General features: G+C 41.7%; 1 protein-coding gene across 1 annotated transcript in view; it reads right to left on the bottom strand.

The window, feature by feature from the left end:
- Positions 1-20,343, bottom strand: part of cachd1 (cache domain containing 1) — a 107,927-nt gene that overhangs the window by 47,909 nt on the left and 39,675 nt on the right. Inside the window, exons 3-4 of the mRNA XM_084909337.1 lie at positions 16,145-16,293; positions 3,340-3,446 (exon numbers count right to left, since the gene is read on the bottom strand). Of these exons, the coding sequence (XP_084765463.1) occupies positions 3,340-3,446; positions 16,145-16,293 (256 nt within the window). The remainder of the gene's footprint in view (positions 1-3,339; positions 3,447-16,144; positions 16,294-20,343) is intronic.

Below are 20,343 nucleotides of genomic sequence, written 5' to 3'. Positions count from 1 at the left end.
GTTAGTTAGAAACTCAGAGGCTGACAAGAGTTAGAAACAAACATCTCCGGTGTGATAAAAATCTTTCACCAGTAGCTCGGCAGTCTATACAGCACAGTAATGCACAGACCTAACCATACATCTTTCCACAGGTCTGAACTTTATCAGAAATCAACTAGACACAGAGCTGGATGAGGCCAGGACAAACAGCAGCCTATCTGACGAAGATGTCTTCTTTGGATCCATGGGGTCAGGAAAGCCAGAAGCAGGGGAGCTGGATAGCTACCTTTCATGTCCATTCACTGGAGGTGTGGATCTATTGCATAGCTTTCCTCACATCAAGAAGCTGTCAATCAAAGTCAATACAGCTCTTCCTGCATCTGCAGCCTGTGAAAGACTTTTTAGTCAGGCAGGACTCCTGTTCACTGCCAAACAGTCACAGCTTCACAGCAAGAACCTTGAGAGCCAACTGCTGCTGAAGCTTAACCATCATTTCACAAGAAACTATTTATGGGAAAGTGAGCCCTCTTGTATGTACGTCACATTGTGGAAGTTTGTATTTGTCTTTTATAATTGGTTTTAATCTGATTTTAGTGTAGTTTTTATTTGCATCATTTTATTCTGTTTGTATTGCATGTTTTTAGTGTTTTTATATGACATTGTGTTAATCCACTGTGTATATTGAGGTATTTTAGTATACAAAGAACATTTTATAGTTTTGTTAGAATTGTGTTTATCTATTCCTGGTGAATTTTAGTGCAGATGTTTGTTTTGTTTCTTTTTTTTAGAATTTTAGTTTTATTCCTGCTGTCCACATTGGGGAATAAACCTTTCCTGATTAGACCTGTCGCATCTCTGTGCCCTGTGTTTCTGATTCGCTTGCTCCCTCTTTGTATTTAAAAGAACCACCCCTAGTCTGACATTCTTTAGCTTTAGTGACTACACACATATGTTGAAGTTGCCTCGTTCTAATGTTTTCTCGGAGGCAACCATTTCCATCTTGTCACTGGAAATGGTTTGCACTGTTCATATATTCATTTACTGTAGGTACTGGTTAAAAAAGCTTTGTTGTTAAAAACTTGAAATCTGGAAATTAGAATTGTTGTGCCTTATTTTGTTAATGGCTTTACATATATTCTATTTGAAAATACTAAAATTTGTGCATTTCTTTAAACAAACTAAAAAAAAAACAGACATTACAACCAGTTACTCAGTACTTGAGTAGTCTTTTCCAATCCAATCAAATTTGGATGGCGACTTTTCACTTTTACTTGAGTATCATACTACATGCCGTAATTAGTGTCATAATTAGTTTAGCTAAAGTCATGTGAATGCTATGTAAGTAGAAGAAAACTGTTCGCCAGCTTGTCAAAGATGGCAGATTGCCTCTGGCATGCTAAATATGAGTCAGTATATACAGTTGCACTTAAGTTTAAAGACAGAGTTAAAGGTGCTGAAAGAATATCGGTATGTACAAGTGTGCATATACTTCAGATTGATGGATGAATTGTTGTCACATAGCATCTTTAACCTAGACAGTGGATATAACTTCTTAAAAGACAGCCTACAAAAACACAATTCAGACAAAGGGCCGAAAATGGATTACTCCAACTTGTTGGTACTGATATCTCCAAATCCATCCACCATATTTTCCTTCAATTCAACAGAAAATGGAAGGTAGGAGGAGAGAGAATGGACAAAATACAATAAACTCTCCAATCAGCCCTCACTCCTCCTTCCTCTAACTTCATTTATCATTCTCTCCCTCTCAATTATCCCTTGCTCTCACCCACACGGGCCCTCCCTCCCCTCTGTGGCTGCTTGTTTAGACTGGGCCGAGACAAATGGAAGGGAATGAATACACTGAGAGTGTGGGGGTCAATGAGGGCTGAATGTGGTGGTGGTGGTGGGGGGGTAACATGAACTTGTCGTGACTGACTCGTAAGGAAAATAAAACCCTGACGATGGTGACGTGTTATGAATGGCAGTCATTATGAATGGTTTACAGAAAAAGTACCAGGGTGGGATATTTGGGGAGGGAAAAAGCAATTGGGTGAAGGCAGCAATGAGATGACAGAGATGGGTTATATCCATGGTTTGACTCAGATATGTGGCTAAGTTAGTTAAGAAGTCCTCAGGGATTTTTTGGGATTTTGCAGCAAACATTAGATTAGAAAATATCAATTTGTAGAGCCAAATCTAAGAAGCTTTGAGTAGTAATAATTATTACTCCCAATTCCGCACGATACTGGCTCCACAGAGTTGTTGCCAACACAGTCGCCTAACAAATAAAAGATCTCTGCTTCAGTTAGGGGAGGAGACCCAAAGCCTTTTGGGGTTGTGTCAGGAAGGACTAGCTGCTAGGGCAACCCGCTGTGACTAAGGGGCATTGACCCCTTAGTCACAGTGATCCCTTAATTTATTATGTGGACATAATAAATTAATGCATTTTTAATTTTTTTTTTTTTTAATTGGAAGTTAAATTGATCATTATGACTGGTCAACACAACATTGGATGGCAATATTTTTAAAATACTTGTAAAAACGTCTCTCAGTGATCAGTGAGATTTACCTCTAAGGCCAGCAAAAAATGAAAGTGCAGCTCACTGAATAGAGCTGGAAGTGATTTTAACAAGTGACTGTGAGTCAAACTGCAAAGTTAATAGACATCAGGAAACAGGTTCAATATTCTGGAGTCTGTGCATATACTTCTTTTCTGGAAATAGAGAGCGCATGCTAGGGAGCAGAACTGGGGAAAACAAAGCAGCAGGAGGAAAGTTGCCTTTGCCTGCCTTTAGTCAATTTTGTCTATTTTATTCTTAATCAAATACAGAAAGACATGCAGTGCAGACACATATGGGAGTTTTACGTGGTAGTATTCTGCAATGTGCTTATGCAATTTGGAACAAGGCAGGGAGAACGCCATAAAACTACTTTCCATCACTTCTAATAGCTACAAGGGGAGTGTCGAGGTTGCGTACAGCATGTGTGCAATTGCATACGATTGCACCCGATTTATGTGAGCTGATGAAAACAAAACTGAGAAGCCTTTTTTCAACAGGATGATAACACATAAAGTGCGAGTACAACTGCAGATGAGAGATCAAAGTCAAACAGAGTGCTTTGGACACAGACAGCTTATTATTTTAATCTGACATCAATTATATATTTTTTAAAAACACTGCAGAGGCAAAGAACACACATTCTTAATTTAAAAACTGGGTGCCATGGCAACTGCTGGCAAATGATTGCCTGCTTCAAATAAAGTCAAAAAATGGCTTTTAAAAGTTTGAATGCTTTAAAAGCTGTGTGTGTCTGTGTGTAATTTGTTAAAGCAGGTCAGTGTGTGTGTCAACAGACCTGAGTTGAGGTCCCGTCCGGGGTTGAAAGCTCGGTTGTTGACGGTGGGGGAAAGTCTGTCACAGCAGATGGTCTTGGAGACATTGATATTGAAGTTTCCATCAAACCTAAATGCGCACAAACAGGCAACATTTGAGAATTTATAGAGCGTGTGTCCAACTCATTTGTTGGTGGAGCTGCTCTGGCTTTTCTCTCAGCACAGATTTACAACTGCTCCACCACTTTACTTCCTATAAAACGAAAACCTGCAGATGTGCACACAGAGCTCATCAGACTTTAGAGAATTGCTTGTGGGCCTACTAAATATTGATATTTACCAAGATCTACATAAATTGCACAATTAATAAAAGATCTACAGCATGTGGAGACATAGGATCAATGAACATGAAACGTCAGCTGAAACGAATAGACTATGCTTTCTTATATTTGAGCTACACTACATCACTAACTGAATCATTTGTTGCTCAGACCTCATACTAAAGCTGAAGTTTCAGCTAGTGAACAATACTTTCCATGGAAAACTGCTTGATTCCTGCTTTTTCCTCTAACAAAGCTAATGCCCAGTTCCCTGAATACATATGAATGTAATTCTAAGAAGGGCCGACGGCCTAATTGGATGATTCAAAGCATCTGTTAGAGCGCCCCAACTTCTGTTTGTCTCCATGTCAGACGTTTCATTTTTCCCCTCATTCCCCCCCCAGTGTCATTTTGAACAAAACACTACAGTGACCACAGTGAAAATGCAGCTTTTCTGTGGTTGTGGAATACACACTTACCAGCCACTTTGTTAGTTACACCTGTTCAACTGCTTGTTACTGCAAACATCTAATTAGCCAATCACACAGCAGCAACTCAACACGTTTAGGCAAGTAGACATGGTCAAGGCGACTTAATGAAGTCCAAATCAACCATCAGAATGGAGAAGAAAGGTGATTTAAGTAACTACAAAAAAGACATGGTTGTTGGTGCCAGACCCACTGTCCTGGGTATTTTAGAAACTGCTGATCCACTGGGATTTTCCCCACACTGCCACCCTACGGTTTACAGAGAATAATCTGAATAAGAGAAAACATCCAGAGTGTGCCAGTTTGCTGAGCGAAAATGCCATGGTGACATCAGAGTAGAATGGTCAGACTACTTTGAGCTGATAGGAAGCCAAAAGCAAGCTACAACTTAAGCTGCACGCTGAACCTTGAAGCAGATGAGCTACGGCTGCAGAAGACCACACAGATTGCTACTCCTGTCAGCTAAGAACAGGAAACTGAGGCTGCAACTTGCATAAGCTCACAGAAATTGGACAGAAAAGTGTGAAAACATTGCCTGTTCGGATGAGTCTCGCTTTCTACTGTGACCTTGGGCAGGGTCAGAATTTGACATAAACCAATGCTGCCAGGCTAATGACAGTGGTCGTGTAATTGTGTGAGGGATATTTTCTTGGCACACTTTGAAGCACTGAGCACCAGCTGAGCATCATTTAAACACCACATTCTACCTACATATTGTTCCTGACCGTCAAAACCCCTTATGAGCACAGTGTACCCATCATCTGATGGTTACTGCACTTAAACATGCCAAGTCACAAAGCTCAAAGCATCTCAATCTGGTTTCTTGAACACATGAGCACCGTTGGGATGTGGCATAAAGGGAGATTCACAATATGGATGTGCAGCCAACAACTCCGCAGCAACTCAATATGGATCAAAATCCATGAGGAATGTTTCCAGCATCGTGTGGCATCTGTGCGAAGAAGAAAGGAAGGCAGTTCTGAAAGCAAAAAATGTGTGAATGGGGGGGGTGTCTAACACAGTACTAGCCAGGGGTATCTAATAAAATGTCTATGGGAGCACAGTTGGTAAATTTATGTGCATGTACAATGATAAGGTTGGAGCAAAGTAGAGTTTTTACAGCCTGAGAGGGTACAACGTTGACTGCTCAAGCAACATGTTTGTTTAAGTCATGTATTCAAATACTACCTAAGATGAAGTAACACTATGCAGAAATTGAGAAATGAACAGGAATCACTTTTTTTCTTTTTTTTGGCAAAGTTAGTTATCGCTATGCATCAGTGCAGTTTAACAAAAACACAAATGTGACACAAATGTGAAAATTCAAATGTAAATAGGCTACAAATGCTTTTTAAACTTATATATACAATTACAATGGGTGCACGCTAACAAAACAGTAACGACAGTCGAGCCAATTAACACCAGTGGCTGACATTCCGAGTTCAGCTTAAGGTTATTCTCAACATACGGCATGTGAAGAGATTAAAGTGGAAAAGAATGGTGGGTGGGCTGAGAGAAGAAATGCTGACAATAACCGCCTCCATCATTTACATCAACAAAGCAAACTTCCAAACAAACAGAACCGCAGAAATGTTTGGTCGCCCTATTGTTCTCAAGACCTTGTGACACTTTGTGATACATGTCAACATTTAATGAGGCCACAGAGTTGAACTTTCTCCGCCCAAAGCAGACCAAGTAGCCCAGGGGTGGCCAACCAGTCAGAGACCAAGAGCCACATCATACGCACACATGAACATCTTTCTCTCTCTCTCTCTCTCTCTCACACACACACACACACACACACACACACACACACACACACACACACTCTGCTCAGCCAGATTTATTGTAAATGTCACAGAAATGGACTCCTATAGTACTAAAACCACAGGCCAGTCATTTTCAACAATTGTGTGCACTGTCTCACACACACAAACTCTCAGTTCAACCAAGTCCACAAACAAAAAATATAATAATCTACAATAGCATTTACTTTTACAATGCATGTTGTTTAGTGGGACTTCTGGCATTCCTTGCCTTGAACAATCCTCTTCAAATCTGGCTTGAATTCCGTTGTTGCCACTCGAAGCAATTCTTTCACATGAGTGTCAGTCAGAACAGATCGATGCTTTGATTTCACATGTTTTAGGGTAGAAAACACAGACTCGCAGACGTATGTTGACCGAGAAACCGTGTTTGCCGGACAGGGCCCCGTCACCTTCGCGGGGTGGGCAAACTCTGACCCAAACATTGACAGTATCTTAAGCACAGCCCGTTTGACATTGGGGTATTTTTCCATTGGCACACTTTCCCAGAACTCAATGGTCCCTTCCCTTAAAGCAGGTTTCAATTGGTCCTCCTCACAAAGATCGATCATCTCTAACTCAGCCGCAGCTTCATCTGTGACTAGCGGGACTTTCAAACAGCCGGTCTCTGCATTAAATGGGTCAACGAGGAACGTAATCTGTGGCCTTTTCAATTGTAGATCATGGAACCGGGTCACAAAGCTTTCGTGCAAGTTTTCAATCAGCGTTGCATATCTGGCTCTTTGCGTTAAATCTCCCTTTTGAATATGTGTCTTGAACAGCTTCAGTTTGTTGACAAACGCAAACACACTTTGCACCAGGTCAGGCAGCATTTTTAACTTACCCTGCAGGGTCAGGTTCAGTCTGTCCAAGTGACACAGCATGTCGACCAAAAAGGCCAGATCCATAATCCACTTGAGGTCCGAGAGCTCGGGATAGTCCTTGTCCTTCTCTTCCATAAACAGTTTCACGGCATCCAAAAGCTCAAAGAAGAGAGAGAGTACCTGGCCTTTTGACAGCCACCTCACAGTGCAGTGCAGCGGCAGGTCACCTGGAAGCTCTTGGTCCAGCTCAGCGATGAGATTCTTGAATTGACTGTGGTTAAGCGCATGTGTGCTGATATAGTTGACGATTTCCATCACAGGCTTCATGACATTATCTAAATTCAATAATTTAGACACGAGTTGCTCCATGTGGATGATGCAGTGGAAATTCCAAAAGTCAGGAATAGTTCGGTCAGCTTTGCACAGCCCCACAAGCCCGTTCACAGATCCCATCATGGCTGGTGCTCCATCCGTGGCTATTGCAGTTAATTTTGTTATGGGCAGATTTGCTTTTTCTAATGCAGCCATCATGGTTTCTTTCACATCTATGCCACGGGTTCTGTCTTTTAATGGCACAATATCCAGGAGTTCTTTGATCACACAATCGTTTGACACAGACCGTGCAAATATTGCCAACTGAGGCTTGTCTTGTATATCACAACTCTCATCCAATGCGACACTAAAATACTCACATGCTTGAAGGTCAGACTGCAACTGTGATTCAATAGCTGTGTTAATGTCCGATATTCTGTGTTCAACAGTGTGGCGGGACAGTTGGACGTCTGATACCATGCGTTTTAATTTGTCGTTTTCAGGAGACAAAATTTCAACAACGTCACTGAGGCATTTTTTAACGAACTCCCCTTCATTGTATGGCTTTTTAGCCCGTGTAATGTTCCAAGCCAGCTGATAGGATGCGAGCGTTATGGTCTCTGACCGTTTCGTAAATTTTTGGAAAAACTGTATCTGCTTTTCTGCCTGACTTTTCAAAGTGGCCAACTCGTGCTTGCGAAGTTCAGTCCCTTTTGGAAATTCCTGGTCGATGTTAGCATGGAGTGAGCTGAAGTGGCCCTGAAGATTTGAAGCTTTGAAATGCGCTAATGATGTCTGACATATAAGGCAGAATGGCTTGCCATTGCGTTCAACAAAAAAATATAAACTATCCCACTCTGTTAAAAACGTCCTGTGTTCATCTTCATATTTTCTTTTTGCTGTGCATTTTTTCCCTGCCATTTTAAGGGCCAACTTGCTCCTACTGGGAAACTTTGCGGTATTTTCATCTCACACACATGGCCATTTGATGAAAATACCATATTGAACTCAAGCGAAGCGAACGCGTACATTTTAAAACAACAACACGAAAAAAAACCCAAAACACAAACACAAACTTTGATATGAACGTAAGAGCCGCATGAAACCAGGCAAAGAGCCGCATGCGGCTCGAGAGCCGCGGGTTGGCCACCCCTGAAGTAGCCGATAAAGAAGGATGCAATTAACCAGGAAATGTAAGCAGATATTCATATGTGGGCCAGACCATCTTCAGTATTTATAGTGTCTGCTCCTTATCTTTTTTGAGGGCCTTAAAAAAAGAAAGCGCGCTAGATGGAGAGAGATGGTGGTGGTGAAAACGGAGCAAGGCTTCGGGGTCTGACTGTGATCTAACACAGTGGAAAAATGAGTGGGAAAAGGGGAAATTTTGGCAAAATTGTGATAAGAGTGCACTAGTGTTCCCAAAATGCAGATTCTTGACTGTTAGCAATCAGGGATAAGACTCTGATGTCATCAGTCCAAAAAAGGAGAAGCGGCATTCTTTTATCTCAAATCACAATGAGCTTTTAAAAAGCCAATTAAAAATAAAAACTCTTGGAATTCATCATTTCCTACACAGCTGCTTGCTTTTTCTTCCTCATTAGGCCTAGCTCTTTAACAAGTCCCCACTGGAACCTGGTGTGATGCGGAAGATGCGGCTCTACGACGGCACTGTCCTTGAGCACACAAAAGCCCAAAAGTATTAAAGATGTCAAAAAATGAAACGGCTCACATGACCTATGAGTTCTTTCTCACCTGTTTCAGCGCCCAGCGACAGCCTAAAATGAGCCACATGTACTGTTCACTCTAAATGCTGGTTTCTGCCATACCCACAAAACGGGGGGTGGGGGGTATGCAGAGTAGCAGGCTGTTCTGCACCGCACCAAGCTTTGGTGCTTTGATCCATGCCTCCAAGTGGACCTTGCCAACCCCCCCACCCTCATCTGGGTTAGCAACATACAACCACACGTGTGCACACATGTAAACACACACTGTGCACACTTTTTGGCTCCCTCTGCTTGCAGACCTGGCGCTGGCCGTTGCTGATTGACGGGTCCTGTGATGTACAGGCTGCATTTGAACTCCGCTCATTTAGAGTCCCACAAGGCCAAAGTCATTACTATTCTCCTTCAACGCACTCTGCATAGAAGGGGTGGGCAGAGACGCTCGGCGAAATGTGTGCCAGATAAAAAATACATTTGCAGCTGCTTTGAATTCCACATCAAAAAACATGCGAAAAAGAGAGAGGGAGAGCTGGGAGGAGAGCTTCGAGTCTGATCAGACATCTTAATGAGGGCAGAGAAATCAGTTTTCCAAAAAGGTCGGACACGCACACACATTTTTTATATTTCATATATATTTTAATATGCATGTATACATATACACACACAAACCAACAGTGATAATCTATCAAACTATCACCCAATATTGTTACAAGACCTCTGCACAATCCTTTACATTATTCTTACATTTAATAAGCTTATTAACAAATGCAGAGGTGTGTTCTACAGCCACAAAATAGACAAACATCAGTAACAATCACCTTTTTTCTTACTGGGGCTGAGTTTGTACCAAAACCAACCCTCCCATTTCCCTCCTTCACAGACTAAAATGGGCAGACTCTTCTAAATAAGGCAGCACCTGCCGTTTTCCAGCCATTTTTTAAAATCTATTATATTAAGGTGCCCCCTGCTGCAAGAGCCACGTATATCCGCAAAGCAGGCAGTCCCAAACCATTCAAAAAGCCCAGTGAGAATAATTACCTTGAAGGGGCTTGCTGTTGCGTGAGCCCCAACGTCAAGAGTAATACCACTCCTAATGTGTTTGCAGTCCCTCGGCGGTAGCAGCGGTAAAGCTGGCAACATGCTAGCAGGAGAATTGAGAGCGCTTGAAGACACGTTCGTGTATCTGGCTCTCAATGGCAGCTCTACCGAAACGGATTCAAATGAAATATCAATAGACAGAATTGATTTTGGAGGAAAGTGTGGTGTATAGAAACTACTCTACAACAGGGGACACAGCCTGAAGTGAATTTTTGATGCTATGCATTTGCATTGCATAGACTGCACTAAAGCAAGAGGTGTCTCTGGTGTCCTCCGTGTATGAAAATGAGAGTGGACAAGTATTACCAACACCTCAAAACACACGTGCCTTTAACAAGAACTTCAAAAATAAAAAAATCCCTAAAGCAATGACAAGAAAAACATGAATCTTTTACTACAAAAACTTTGATTTACTGTAGGGTACTACACTGAACTGTATTAGTCTATACAGCTGTATATGATCAATTCATAATTCGGCACAAAAAACTATGAATGTGGGAGAAATGTTGCCTGCAATAATGCCAAAATAGCAGGTTGCATACTAAGTGTAGGCTTATAAAAAGCAGAGATCACTTTTTCAGTTCAGGGAAATTCTGTGTCCAAATGTGGCCTGTTCAGTAAGTAATAGGGTATGACTCGATGAATCCGTTGCCAGTTTGTAATGATTGTCATGCTCCTCTGCTATGCTGCTCACAAGAGCAACTGCTGAGAAATGTAAGTGCAGGGTTATTGTCAATTAGAGCTACATCAGAATTCACATGTTTACAGTTTGCAGCCACCAAGTGAGTCACGTCACATACAGGAAGAACCAAAGAGTGGCAGGGGTAAAAAAATAAATTAATTAAAAAAAAAGTTTCATTTTGCTTATGAATAAGTTAAATACACTCACCAGCTTACAAGCTTATTTTCCAGCGTGTACTGCGGAACAAGTCAGGACAACTGCCAGACTTAGATGTACTAATATTTATCATGTATACAGGGGTGTGTCCCACAGAATACATACGATCAAAATAGGGATGGGCCGAATAACTGGGATACTGGGGTGTTGATTTAGACACACAGAGTTGGATAACTGAATTTGTTGTCAAAGACTTTTCCTTACACTTCACAAGTGCTTCTAGTAAAATCCTCAAAGCCCAACCGCTCTATTCAATATTTAACGGGAGTGTTTTTTAGGCTGACTGCATAGCTGTGCACCTACACGCATAGTAACTGTTTTTGTTTGTTTGGTGAAGAGAAAAAAATCTAACCACCACGCCTCTAGTTATTATATGCAGTGATAACAAGGGAAACAGGGTTGTGTCTTTTAGTCATATTAGTTGCCAATTTTCAGTCAACTTGCACGCTAATTGGCTTCAAGGTGGACATGGAAAGTTTTACTAGACTGTTTGATTTGCTATTGTAAATGAGCTGCTGGCTACAGCTTGGCTCACTACTCCAAAAATGATGTCACATGTGGTCTTTAACAAGCACCAATGTTTAGGAGATTTCACTGCACGACTTTTCAAGTGCTCGCGAATAGCAACACTGACTAAAAACACATTCATATTATGGATCTAATGGAAAAAGTACTTTAATGATGAAAATATGCACACACACAAATTAGGGGGTTCCTATTATAGTTCTTGGATTATTCTTTTGGTTGGGAGACTTGACGAGAAATGTGAGATCTTGGAGAAAAAGAAGAAAATGATTGCATCTAAGTAGTTTGTCCATAACACCTTTTAATGGTTTAAATCAGGTTTGTCAAACATGGTTCCCAGGGGACAGAAATCAGCCAAGCAAAGACTCAAATATGGGCCACTGGACATCTTTGGAAAATGTGAAGGAGTACATAGATTTTAAATTTTAACTGTAGTTTCATGGGTTTTACAGTTTTTATTATCAATAAAGACACAAAACACACACATGTCAGGTTTTCATATCTTATGGGGACATCTAATTGACATGCTTTCCCTAGCCACTTACCCTAACCATCAAAAATGTATGCCTAAACTTAACCCTTAGCCTAACCATAACCAATTGTAACCCTGACACTAAAAATACATTTTGAGTCTCAAAAATGTCTTCAAACTTGTGGGGACCGGGATTTTGGTCCCCACAAATATAGTAAACCAGAATGTTTTCTGTAATTTTGCACCTTTTTTCATGTAGTTCCACTGTTCTGGCCCACTTAACAACAAAGTGGGTTAGGTGCCCATAATTTCAAATGAATACCATCCATGGTAGGTATACTGCATCCACACACTCCCTCAAGATCAATAAGTTCTCAATCACTCCTGATCATCTTGCAGTCAAAGCTTATTTTAAAACTGAGCTCATGAATTTGCCGCTGTTGTTGCACCAAAACTCTGGATGAGCTGCTAGCCTGGCAAGAAAGGTGAAGGTGACTGGAGTGAACAAAGAAAAGGAGTGCCAAACATTAAAACGAGGAAGAGGCTGACATTAACGGGGTGGGGTGTTGGAGATAGAAGAAAGTTATGACAGCGGCCCAGCATTTACACCTGTTAGGGTCACTTAAACAACCCCCTCCTCCTAACCTGCCTGGTGTTTAGCCCTCTCCTTCTCTAACGTGCAAACAGATATTATGATCTCAGTGAAACCACGAGACTACAAGATAAGCTTGATGTGAAGTCCCAGTAGCTGATCACCGGCGCAATGTATCCTCTTGAACTGAACTGTAAATCTGCCGACAGCTCGGATAGTGAGAATTCTCCTTCAGAAAGAGGAGCTCGGTATTAACACCATGCTACCATTGATCCGTATGTTTAATTTATGAGCGCAGGTATTAGAAATTCTGCAGGATCCCCACCCACCCCCACATGATACGACTACACAGTGTAAAGCTATCCTGCGGAGTGGCCTTAAGAAAGACTTTTGGCATCGTTTTCAGCAATTCTGCAACACAAGAAAAATAAATAATAAATAGTAGTGATTCTGCCCTCCAATTTAGACACAATCAGTTGCATATGCCAGTAGAATTAAATATTAAGTCATCATTAATGAAAATGGAGCACCCTCAGCATTGAAGGTAACAATAGCCTTCATAAAACAGCACCATGAGGGTTACGGAGAAAACTGTCTCCTCTAGAAATGAAATTTGTTACAATCTTTGTTTCCATCAAGTGTCATCATCACCTCAGAGTTTTACTTCTCCGAATACTTTGGTGTATACCAAAAAGTGCCAGCTTTGTGTTGTTATACCACAGGCGCTGCTTAAGCTCTGCTCACTGATGTTTGACACACTGCTGTGATGTGGGCATGCCTGAAGGCAGCAGCAGTCTTTAGGGACACACTGCCAATTTTTTATTTATTTATTTTTCATTGTTTTACCTCATAAAAGTACTTTTGAGGATCACATCCGTGGCATTTTCTTTGAACGGCTCACTTGCAGCTCATCTTTTCAAGGACTACTGGTGAAATGACACCATTAAGTGCCATGCGAGATGCTCCCGTGCACACTTCTCACTTTTACATCTGCATAGCAGTGAAACTGTTGAAATGAGCACCTGGAGATTGGATGTTAAAAGTACAAACATACAGGGGCTCATGCGCACCATTCCAAACGAGCAACATACATTTGCTATTTTCAGGCCGGGCTCGTCGCTGAGACCCAGCGGTGATTAAAGCATACCACTGGCTGCTAAGCGCTGCCCTCGGTGGCCTCCCTCTGCAAAACGATAGCCTGCCAGCCTGATGACTAGCACACACCCTGTGAACCACCTGATCCCCCACTACTAAACTGGCTGACCTGACTGGAACCCCGAGAAGCAGCTGATGCCCAAGACTAGTGAAGGACACACTGAACTGGACCAGTTCTGGGCTAACTCCTCTCCGCACATATTCCACAATGTATTTTGGCAGCAATACGTGTTTTTTGTGTTTTGTTTCTTTTACATTCAAGATAAACAAGTTTGAGAGTTTGGGAAGTACATTTATCTGTGGCGACGTAACGCAAACAGGACGGTCAGGAATAACAGGAAACTCCTAGCCTGGATTTCTCAGCATAAAGGAATCACACGAAGGGTACCTTTAAGGAGTAAAAACGGCTTCACTCTGCTCATCCAAGAGGCTTCGTCAGTTCTAAAAACAAAAGCTGGAGAGCTCCAGGTATTTAACCCCTATTCGGGATCGTTCCCTTTGGAGGTGGTCGTTGACCCACTTGTAGATCATGTGTGTCATCACATGAGCCAAGGTGTGAAAAAAGGTGTGGGTCATTATCATGTTATCAACTGAGGTCACCCTAGGCAAGTTGTGACAGGGGTTTGACGTGCCTGGGAAAGGATATAAAACTGCACTGTAGGCGGCTGAAATACCCAGGTTTAGAGGAAGTAGATGTTTTTGTCAAGAAACGGTTACACCAAAAACTTTGAAGTGAAACTGCACAATGTTGCTTTTTCCTCCCAGTTTGCGCTTGTATCAGATACGACATGTTATGCTGCATAAAAAGAGCCAGTCTAGGCCGTGGCCATTTCCAGCGTTGAGCTATTTGCCTGCAGGCTTTTGCTGTAGCGCTCAATATATCAGGAAATGCACAACATTGTATCGCAGAGACTTCAGTGAGAAGATTGTTAGATCCACGAGCGAGCAGCCAGTTAGGTTAGATAAGCATAAAGTCTGTAAACAGGCATAAGCAGCTATCTGCTACTGGTATGACTGAAGCCTATTAAAGTACACATACGCTGTTTGTTGAGCAAGTACACAAAGGGAATTGTAGACGAGCCGCAGTTTCGCTGGAGGTCATAAGCCAAGACGCTTTTCCTCGCAACCAAGCAGAGAAACCAAATTTCCCCAAACCTCTTAATTCTTTCTAGAAGTTTTTAAAGAAAACTTTCATCAGCGAATAATTATTTTCCCCGCATTCAACAAACAGAGCACCCGCTATCTTTTAGAAGATAAGGCATAAGCCGTTTTAGATATTTTATTAAACTGTGCGAGCGCTCAAATATATGAAAGCAAAACAGCTCTCTGCTTTTTTCCCCCCCCCTCCCCCGAGGAAGAGGCTTTGAAGTTAGGGATCCATCAGATTCGGCTTCAGTTTGGTATGTCCACAACCAACACCACAACCCCCCTGTGAACTCCCGCTGCATCATTCTATTATTCTCGTCCAGGTCTTGCATAATAATTTTTCCTCAGCATTTTTTCTTTCCTGTGTCCACAGTTTTAGAGCTGCATTTTAAGCACGCATAATGGGCTGATAATGCGGCAGATTTGCGTGAACGACGGTTACATGTAAGTACAACATGTTACACACATGTTTCATCCTGAATTCAGCTACAGGTGGCAAATGGCCCTGAGCCAGGTATCACCCGCCTCCCCTCCCTCTGCATCACACAGGTGGACAGACAGGTGACCTTGCAGGCTGTGGAGTCTGCGGTGCAAAGACTTCAGAGAGCAGTAACCTGTAGCGTCGGCTGATAAAGGGGAGGGAGGCGGACAAAAATGGAGAAAGGAGGGCGGACGGGAAGAGACAGCTGCTGCTCTGTAGATTAGAACTGAAAGCGGCACTTTCTCCCTTTTTCTCCGAGCTCAGCTTTGAACAGTGTTTTCCCCCTGCTCGAGCCGATGATTGGCCGAAAATCTGGTTCTACTGTACGCTGGGCCAATTTGAACCCATCTCAGTATAGGACTTAAATCTGACAGATTTAATCCAAAGCTCAGCTTTAAATATATATGTAGGCATTTTCCCCAAAAGACTTCTCTTATTTGTGCTATATATATTATATTAACCCAGTAGTGCCCGACTGGATTTTTTGGTCATTATTGCTGTTATCATCAAAGCGATTTAAAAAAAAAAAGAAGAAGAAGAAGCAAAAATTGAAATCGTCATTCAACCTCCACGTTTTTTTCTATATATAACTCCATGCCGTCCTTGGCTCCAGGTCCCATAAAACTTGTAGTTGGGGTGCAGTGCAGAAGAGGTAAAAGCAACCTTTTAATTTGTTCCATCTTATGGTTAGAGTTTTAAAAAGCTCCCATGTAATCAGAGCATGACGCTGGCTCAAGGCAGCAAATGATGCGATTTAAATACGGCTATAACTAATCCAAGGATGATCAAAACAAGAGAGAAATGGGGATTTGTGTGAAGCTGGCCCATAAAGCAATGCATAGAGAGCTTGAGTGCAGGTGCTAACAGTGGGAGGTGAGTTTACAGGCACAGAGTGAACCCTCCTGCAGAGACTTTGGTGTGCGTGTTACGAGAGACACACAAAGGAAACGAGGAAAAGTGGTAAAGTGATTGTAAAGAGAAAGCTACTCACTCCATCATTGATGCTGGTATGGCGCAGCAGTCCTGTATGGCAGTAAGCGGAGAGGTGAGGTGGGCGGTGTACGAGGCTTCCACCACCTGCTTGTTCCTGTTCACCACATCCAGGTATCTGTTAAACTTCTCCCGAATCTTCTTGGCCAGCTGCACAAAGGAAAAATGAAAACTGTGTCAATAAGACAAAAACTAATGGTGACACATAAATAACCCCCGCCCCATTCCCACATGCCTAATCCAACAGACAACTTTGCATTTAAAACTACCAGCTACTTGGTCTGCGTGATTCTAAGTGGCAGTGCAAGGAGAGGCGAATTCATATTAACAGCACGTTTGTGTGGCTCAAGTTTCCCACTTACATCTAAATCAGGGGCCAAATATGGCGCCAAAGAGGGGAATGTAGTTCAGGAGTATGGTGGGATCCCATTTGCTAAAAATTCAGTCACACATTTCCTCCCCCTGGGATTACAACCCACAGATGTGAGTCAATGACATAAGTTTTGATAGCACTCTTTTTGTTGATAGTTGAAAGAATTCCTTATTTAAAAAGAGCTGCTTCACAAGGTAGCACCACATGTTTGATTAGGGAGACTTTTTACACCAGGCGCCCTTCCTGATCACCAAAGGGGATCTTTGGCTTGTGTAAACCACTACATTTTTGTTGATAGTACGAAACATGATTAATGGTGCTAGTCCTCGGATCGCATACATTTGTTTCTTATAACCACTTCACTTTGCAACAACAGAGTGAAAATTGATTAGTCAGAAAAGCTATTCATCAGCCTCATAACAACAATTCACCTTTGCAGCATATGTGTGGTTTCATACTGCAATGCAATAGTGTTCTTCAAACAGTTTGTACACCTGTGAACGTTTACCTAAAATTGTTCACATTCTCAAGTGAAACAGTCAAACAGAACTTTGCAGTCAAAAACACCGATTGCGGAGCTTTTACAAAGACACAAATACAAGCATTCACTCAATGACTTTTAATATTTTAAATAGTTTATCCGTGTTTAACAGTTTGTGGGAGGTCCAAACAGTTTACTTCCATGTGTGTTTACTTCCATGACTGATTGACTATTTCCTTTTCCCCCTGCAGTGGCATATGCAAGTAAATGCTGCTAATCAAAAGGAGCTGACCTAAGCTGTCCCTTCAAGTATAACAAAGTTTTTTGGCTTCTTTCTCACTGAATCTTGTTATCTTTTCTCTCTCTTTGTCTTTTTGCTGCTTTGTCCTTAAAGAAGTTTGTTTGACAATCACCTCAGCTTTCCTCTCAGCCTTCTTTTATTATAAATGGATAACGTCTATGTTTGGCGCTCCTACAATTTATATATATAAAAATAAAAGAAACATCAGAAAAAGGACACAAGAAAAGTACTACAAACAATGTAACCCATGTCCTCAGCTTGACACAGCTCATTTGCGTCATTCAGCCCTATTTGTAGGAAACTGCAAATATGTCGGTTGGGGGTGTGGCTGTACGCTGTTGTATAAATGTGTAAACCACCTCCAAGAATCCTGACATAAACGAGCCCCTAAACACATGCGCGCAGACGTACACAACTTGATATTCATAAAAGGAAGCTGAGTGATATCAAAGCAGCACAGATCTGGAGCCGCATCAAGTGTGAAATTTATCACTGCTTAAACCATAGCACAGGGCTCGCAAAATTTCAAAATCCCTGGTAGCCCTTCGGGCAGGGACTCTTCAGTTTTTGGTAGCCCAAAATAAATTTAAGTAGCCCGAATAAAAAAGAGCAATTTTTTGATTGATGTTTTGTTTCCTGTTTTGTTTCCGTTACAATATTATACTTTAATGTATAATATTGTAACGGAAACAAAACATTGATCAAAAAATTGTTGAAACACAAATTACAACATTGTATAAAAATTACAATCATCAACTCAAATACTTGGTTCTAATTGAACAGAAATTTCTATGAACTTGTAAGAACTGTGTAGGACATGAATCAGTCTGTGTCAGATCCTGAATTTGAAATTTCCACTGAAGTCACGGGTAATTTGCATTTGCTTTTTGAAGTTTGCAAAGACTGCTAAATTTTGCCAGCGGTAGTTCACTCTTTGCAACATAGTACGCTATTCTAAACAGATTTCTCAGGTTTATTTTTAGTATGTTATTTGCAATTGGTGTTTGTTCCGGGAAAGATATTGCAGACTGAGCAATAATGCATTTCTTGCATTTCTCATGGGTTCTAATGGGGGCCTTTCTTAAAATGACTGGTCCCAGTAACAAAGGCGCTTGTCGACTCAGAAATCGAGGGAAAACCAACAACACACCCGGCAGAACATTATGTTATTTACACGGGTGCACATAAGTGGTCCGCATGTGCGCATTCGCTGTCAAAATAAAAGACGCGCACCAGATAAGAAGTTGCAACGTGCGTTTGCGTCCATATAAAAGGCAGTGTTTTTGTCCGCTAGAGTGGGATTTTCACGGCACATTCTGCACCACATCTCTGTGCGTTCATCATTTGTTTGAAGCCAGCTCACCTCCTGCAACCACTTTCCCGAGAATACGGAAAAGTGGTTGCAGGAGGTCCGAACCACAAAAGAAGCGCTTTTGTGGTTCGGACTCCTGACATTTCTTTGGAGGTGGAGGAACACCAAATTGCTTAAAGGAGCTTCTTCGACATCTTTAAGAGTTCTAAACAAATGTCTGTCCTCCTCCAGAAAATCTTATGTACGCAAACACGCGTTGCAACTTCTTATCTGGTGCGCGTTTTTTATTTTGACAGCGAATGCACCTGCGGACCACTTATGTGCAGCCCTGGTTATTTAGCTCGTCATATTGCAGCCACAGAAATTCTTTTGTCCATGAAACCATAAAGCTGCACTTTCTTTTTGCCTTATAGTCTGATTTGTCATAACTTTTCCGTTTTGTGGTAAGCTTTTCTTTGGCTGTCACTTCTTCACCCTGACCTGTCTTATTTGGCTCAGCAGAACTAAAATATATATCCTGCTGCTTTTACACACGCACTCACATAACGCTCAGCGATTCTCTGCGCGATCAACCTCTCACATGTTTAAGCTTGCTGCGGGAGATTCCACTTGTCATGTTTGCATAGTAAGCTAACGATTGATAAGACGATGTCAGAGGAATTGGTGCACAAATTATCGTCACTCACCAATCAGTGCTGTCGCTCTCTATACACAGTTCGCGCGATTGCAAAGTGAAAGCAAAAAACAAGCGCAAATTCAAACGCGATTTCAATATGTCACATATTGACAGTGGCTCACCGATGCCAATGACATAATTACCCAGCTACATTTCCGAAAGAATGCAAAAGCATTGACATATTTTTCCTTTCCTATGATAGCCCGACGGGCAGGGCAGAGAGAGATTTTGGTAGCCCGACTGGAAAAATCGCTAGCCCCGGGACGTCGGGCTAGCGATTTTGCGAGCCCTGTAGCAGAATGACGGGGATCTAAGAACTCAAACGCACTCCACTCCCACTAATCACATCTTGCATAATTTAAGAAGAAAATCCACCTAATGCAACAGGTGTGCAACCTAGAGTGAAACGTAGGAGCTTGTGGCAGCTGCATGCAAGTATTTGTGGTAAAGAACAACTGCAACATGCATGCATTTTATTGCAACACATTTTACGTAGCACGTTTTTTTCTCTCTCTCTCATCTCCTTATGCTGACAACTTTGCACAATCAAAATCAAATGTTTTACTATATTAAATGTTTTTAAAATATGCATATAAAAAACCCCACAAATTTCCAGTCAGTTGGAGTTCTGTTTTAGGGTATAATTTACTTTTAAACCAATGCACAGAAACTGAGAAGCAGAGGAGAAACATGGGGTTTCCAGACAAAGGCAGCAACAACAGCTAATTCAGCTGTGTTTACTGGAGCCCTTCGTGCTGCCCCCCTGAACAAGCATACATTATACTTTTTCTTTGAAGGACTAGGTTCTGGTTGAGCACACAAATCACAGTGCTCTTTCAAAACAGGGATCCAGCTCTTTGGGGAAACTAATAACCAGCTCTGTAGCAGCCTCCTGGGGGACATTAATAACCAGCACACCAGCAGCTCTTCACCAGTCACTCCTATTCTTGCTTTTGTTTGCCAAAAAAAAAAAAAAAACCCTTGAAAAGATGGGGAATTGTTTGGAACTTCCATCTAACTAATGTGAGGCAAGACATGTATATAATCTGTTATAAAT

The sequence above is a fragment of the Perissodus microlepis genome, chromosome 17 (assembly GCF_051167445.1).
Source record: "Perissodus microlepis isolate ML-2025 ecotype Zambia chromosome 17, ASM5116744v1, whole genome shotgun sequence".
NCBI classification, from domain to species: Eukaryota; Metazoa; Chordata; class Actinopteri; order Cichliformes; family Cichlidae; genus Perissodus; species Perissodus microlepis.
This window is presented reverse-complemented; position numbering and strand designations above follow the sequence as displayed.